Below are 4,446 nucleotides of genomic sequence, written 5' to 3'. Positions count from 1 at the left end.
AGTCTCTGTTAACAGAAACGGTTTTTTTAAGCACGACTGAGTCATCAAATAGCAGACTTGGATTAAATAATTCCATGCTTCTGGAGCATTAATTGATGGTTTGACTAAGAGCCCTTTTGGACATAAAAAAAATCACTTTTCCAAAATTTGAAAAACTTCAAAAATTATTTTTCAAAATTTTCACTCAAATCACTCACAAAACTTCAAAAACAATCCAAAATAATATTCATGTCCAAACACAACTCTAATTTTCAAATACAATTTTCACTTTAAATTTTTTTTCGTTTTTAAAAAAAAAAATATTTTACAATTATTATGTCCAAAACGCTCACTAAATGCAGTGAACTATTATATGTACAGCAAATGAAAGGGACTATGGATAGAAGACATGGAAGCAGCTAACACGTAGAACTTATAAGTTGGTATTTACAGTCCAATTGAAATCACAGTTGCAGCATATATCTGTAGCTAATTTTTACAAATTTAAACAAGGCTGAATACATGGAAGAGCAGTTGCTGGAAAATGGAAAGAACAGCAGATGGATAATAACAAGGGAATGGGATACTTATTATGAAGAACTGAAAAAGTTGACTAGTATTGCAGCACCAATGGTGGCAGTTTCTGTATTGCAGTATCTATTGCAAGTTGTATCGGTGATGATGGTGGGACATCTTGACCAGATTTCCCTGTCAAGTGTTGCTATTGCTACTTCTATAACCAATGTTACCGGTTTCTCTCTTCTTGTAAGTCCTCTATCATTGTGATTTTTATATCTCTAGACTTACCAGTAATTTTAACCTAACACATGGTCATCAAATCAGTGATCACCTGAACTTCTTAATTGGTCATGAAATACAAGAATGACAACAACTAAGTCCCAATTTCAAGTAAGTTAGGGTGCCATATGAATCCTGACCATGTTGCTCCATTAAACTTATCCTAGACCAATATTATACAAAAATAATAGTAAAAAAGAAAATGCACCTGAAATTTTCTATATTTTCTACTGAATTTCTGTCAGGATTAAAAGACTCCCGGAAAACATAAAACCTAAAGTAAATGTATTAACATGAGTAAACTATATTCCCAACTAATTGGTATCACTTATATAGATACTTTCTTTCAATTCTGCTCTATTTTTCACTAAGTTTGCCAGTATTGCAAGAGATTGTAGATCTTTCAAGACAATTTTCATCTCATATGATTTTAAGTCTACCTTGTTCCCTTTTAGCACCTCCACTCACCGACGCCTATATACCTGTGCATTTGAAGGTTTACATAGGATATGACCAAACCTTCTCAAACAATCTTCTCTCATTTTATCCTCAATGTATATTCCTAAGTAATTTCATTGGTCATGAAATATTGTTGTAGATTCTTATGTTGTTTGAGTGGTTGAATTCTGCAAATATGCTAGTCAGGGTTGGTTGGTGGTTTGGAGACACTGTGTGGGCAAGCATACGGGGCACAACAATGGCAGAAAGTCGGTACTTATACTTATAGTGCAGTAATATCTTTGCTTCTTGTGTGCATACCAATCAGTATCCTGTGGCTATTCATGGACAAGCTGCTTATTTTAATGGGACAAGACCCTGCAATTTCAGTTGAAGCTTCAAAGTACTCTATGTGGCTTATCCCTGCACTCTTTGGAGGTGCAATTCTTAGGCCACTATTCAGATATTTGCAGATTCAAAGTTTGATTCTTCCGATGCTCCTAAGCGCCTTTCTGGTTTTATGTCTCCACATATCTCTGTGCTGGCTTTTCATATTTCATTTGGGACTAGGAAAATCAGGTGCAGCTATAGCCTTTAGTTTTTCAATCTGGACTTTTGTAGCATTGCTTGTGTCTTACATCAAACGATCGAGCTCTTGTGAGAGGACTCGGACTCCTCTGAATAAAGAGGCTTTCCTTGCTATTGGGCAATTCTTCCGTTATGCAACTCCATCTGCTTTAATGGTTTGGTAAGTAAGAGTACTGCTTTTGCATAGCACATTTGTCGATTACTTTATCTTGATCTGTTGTTGTGACAATGGCAATTATTATAGCCTCAAATGGTGGTCACTTGAGGTGCTTATTTTGCTATCTGGCCTTTTACCAAATCCAAAACTCGAAACTTCAGTACTATCAATATGGTACGTGTGCACCATTATATTTCATTATAACCTCTATTATGATAGATTCGTAGTTTATAATAGTACTGATCCCTCATATTTTCTGCAATCAGCTTAACGATCTCAGCATTGCATTTTTCTATACCATTTGGATTGGGAGCTGGCGCGAGGTCAGTTCAATATTCATGCCTTTGGTAAAACTTTAAAAAAACATAGTAACAAATATGCATCAATGTCATGTCTTTGTAACTAAAATTTCTGGCTCGAGTATAGCACGCGGGTTTCGAATGAATTGGGATCTGCGAATCCTCAGAAGGCTCTAGTGGCAGTTAGAGTTGCAATGTTTCTTGCAGTTGCAGAGACATTAGTGGTGAGCACAGTAACATTCTTATGCCGCCGAGTTCTGGGTAAAGCCTATAGCAATGATCAGCAAGTGGTGGATTATGTTGCTGCAATTACCCCTTTCCTGTGTTTATCAATCATCACAGATAGCTTACAAGCAGTCATCTCAGGCAAGTCTTTTACTATATCTTTCGATGGTCGTTAAGTAGGCGTTTGGATAATATTTAGCTGAAATCTGAAAAGGAGTATTTGAAATTAAGTCGGAAAAAATATAGTCTAATAATGAAATATTACTCCGTATGTTGATGTGGTATAGTTTTTTGGCTATGTTGGAAATAAACAGGAATAGCAAGGGGAAGTGGATGGCAGATTATTGGGGCATATGTGAATCTTGGAGCATTCTATTTGGTTGGAATCCCAGTTTCTGCCATATTATGTTTTCTTATACATTTGAGAGCAAAGGGCCTTTGGATTGGACTTTTGGTTGGTTCTGCAATACAAGCAACTACTCTTTCCTCCATACTAAGTTTCATTGATTGGCAAAAGCAGGTCCAATTTTCTTTGTTTCTCCAAATTTTCATTTCATCCTTAGCCTAATTTAATTACTTATTATCTCTTGTTTCAATTATTGTGATGAAATTTTGCAGGCGATAAAGGCTAAGAAGAGGATATCAGAAAGGAGATCATCAGAAGAGAATGAATAGAGGAGGCTAATTCAAAGAAGAAATAGAAATATAGAGGGCCACATTGGCTTAAAATTAATGTTCACTTGGTTGACAGCACGTTTAGGTTCTATTTATTGCTATTGGCTACGAAATCAAATATTATTAGCTGCAAATCTAGGGTGTTCGCCGGTCGGTACGGTACGGTATTTAGATATTTCGGTTCGGCATTTTCGATATTCGGTATATTAAAATACTATATCAATATCGTACCTAATTAAATTCGGTATGGTTCGATTTTTTTCCTTTCGGTTTCGATTTATTCGGTTCGGTAACTAGTATATAGAGTCAGAGACTATAATATTCTTAATTAAAGTACTCAAAAGTACAAAACTAAAAATGTTTGTTGACAAAAATTTTGTCCAAAACCAGCAAATATCAACCCAGAGAGAGAAAACTATATATAAAGGAATAAATTTGATCATTAGAAATGTCTTGTTACTTGCTTAGAGTTAATTGATGAACTTAGAGAATAAAGAAAAGAAAAATTTTAGATTTTTTTATATTTATGTTATAATTAATAATATGTGTATTGTGCAATATAATATATATTTCGGTACGATATCGATATTTTGATTTTTCATTTTAAAATACTAAATACCATACCTAATACCATTTTTTTTTTAAAATTAAACCAAATACTATACCGAATAACAAAATATCGAATACCAAATACAAAAAATTTCGGCTTCGATACAGTAATTCGATATTTACCAAATTATGCGCTGTCTATGCAAATCCCATTCTTTATATATTTTCCCAATTTCAGAAAGTAATTAATGCATGAGGGTGCACCTACAAAAGGGATATAATGGCAGACTTTGGATCTGGTTTCAAGTTTGACTACTTAGGATGGATAGAATTTATTTATTTTTTATCAGTACAAATAAACTCTGCCCATACTAAGTATCCCATTAGTATCCCTTAGTATGAGCAGAGTTTATGAAACAAAGTAGCATCTGTTCCTTAGAATATTTAATAAGTTCATTACATATGTTTACCCTAAAAACGGATAATAATTCAATTTATAACTGATTTTAAGGATACATGAATTAATTTAATACAAACGATAAATTACATTAGATTAAACACATAAAGGACATGATAAATTATCAAACCAATCAAGAAGGGTGATCCTGGACTTACTAACAGCTTAATGGAATACATGCCTTCGAATCCGAGCTCACGTTACTGATGATTTGATGAACAAAAGTGAGAGCTTTGAATAACAGAGAAAATAAGAGTATATTATCTTGATGTGCGTGTTAC

General features: G+C 34.0%; 1 protein-coding gene across 1 annotated transcript; it reads left to right on the top strand.

Annotated features, from left to right (window-relative positions):
• Positions 1 to 334: 334 nt before the first annotated feature.
• LOC104101230 (protein DETOXIFICATION 2-like) lies at positions 335 to 3,423 on the top strand. Its single transcript, XM_009608678.4, has 7 exons — positions 335 to 744; positions 1,419 to 1,963; positions 2,048 to 2,134; positions 2,227 to 2,283; positions 2,387 to 2,625; positions 2,799 to 3,004; positions 3,103 to 3,423. The coding sequence occupies exons 1-7, from the start codon at positions 502 to 504 to the stop codon at positions 3,157 to 3,159; spliced, it is 1,434 nt and encodes a 477-aa protein (XP_009606973.1). The 5' UTR covers positions 335 to 501; the 3' UTR covers positions 3,160 to 3,423.
• Positions 3,424 to 4,446: the final 1,023 nt, after the last annotated feature.

This window comes from Nicotiana tomentosiformis, chromosome 2 (assembly GCF_000390325.3).
Source record: "Nicotiana tomentosiformis chromosome 2, ASM39032v3, whole genome shotgun sequence".
Classification (NCBI taxonomy): Eukaryota; Viridiplantae; Streptophyta; class Magnoliopsida; order Solanales; family Solanaceae; genus Nicotiana; species Nicotiana tomentosiformis.
This window is presented reverse-complemented; position numbering and strand designations above follow the sequence as displayed.

Excerpts from the sequence above, each read along its gene's own strand:
- LOC104101230 (XM_009608678.4), top strand. The coding sequence starts at position 502 with ATGGAAGAGCAGTTGCTGGAAAATGGAAAGAACAGCAGATGGATAATA. Across the intron at positions 2,284-2,386 it reads GGATTGGGAGCTGGCGCGAG|CACGCGGGTTTCGAATGAAT; the intron begins GTCAGTTCAATA and ends GCTCGAGTATAG. Across the intron at positions 3,005-3,102 it reads TCATTGATTGGCAAAAGCAG|GCGATAAAGGCTAAGAAGAG; the intron begins GTCCAATTTTCT and ends GAAATTTTGCAG.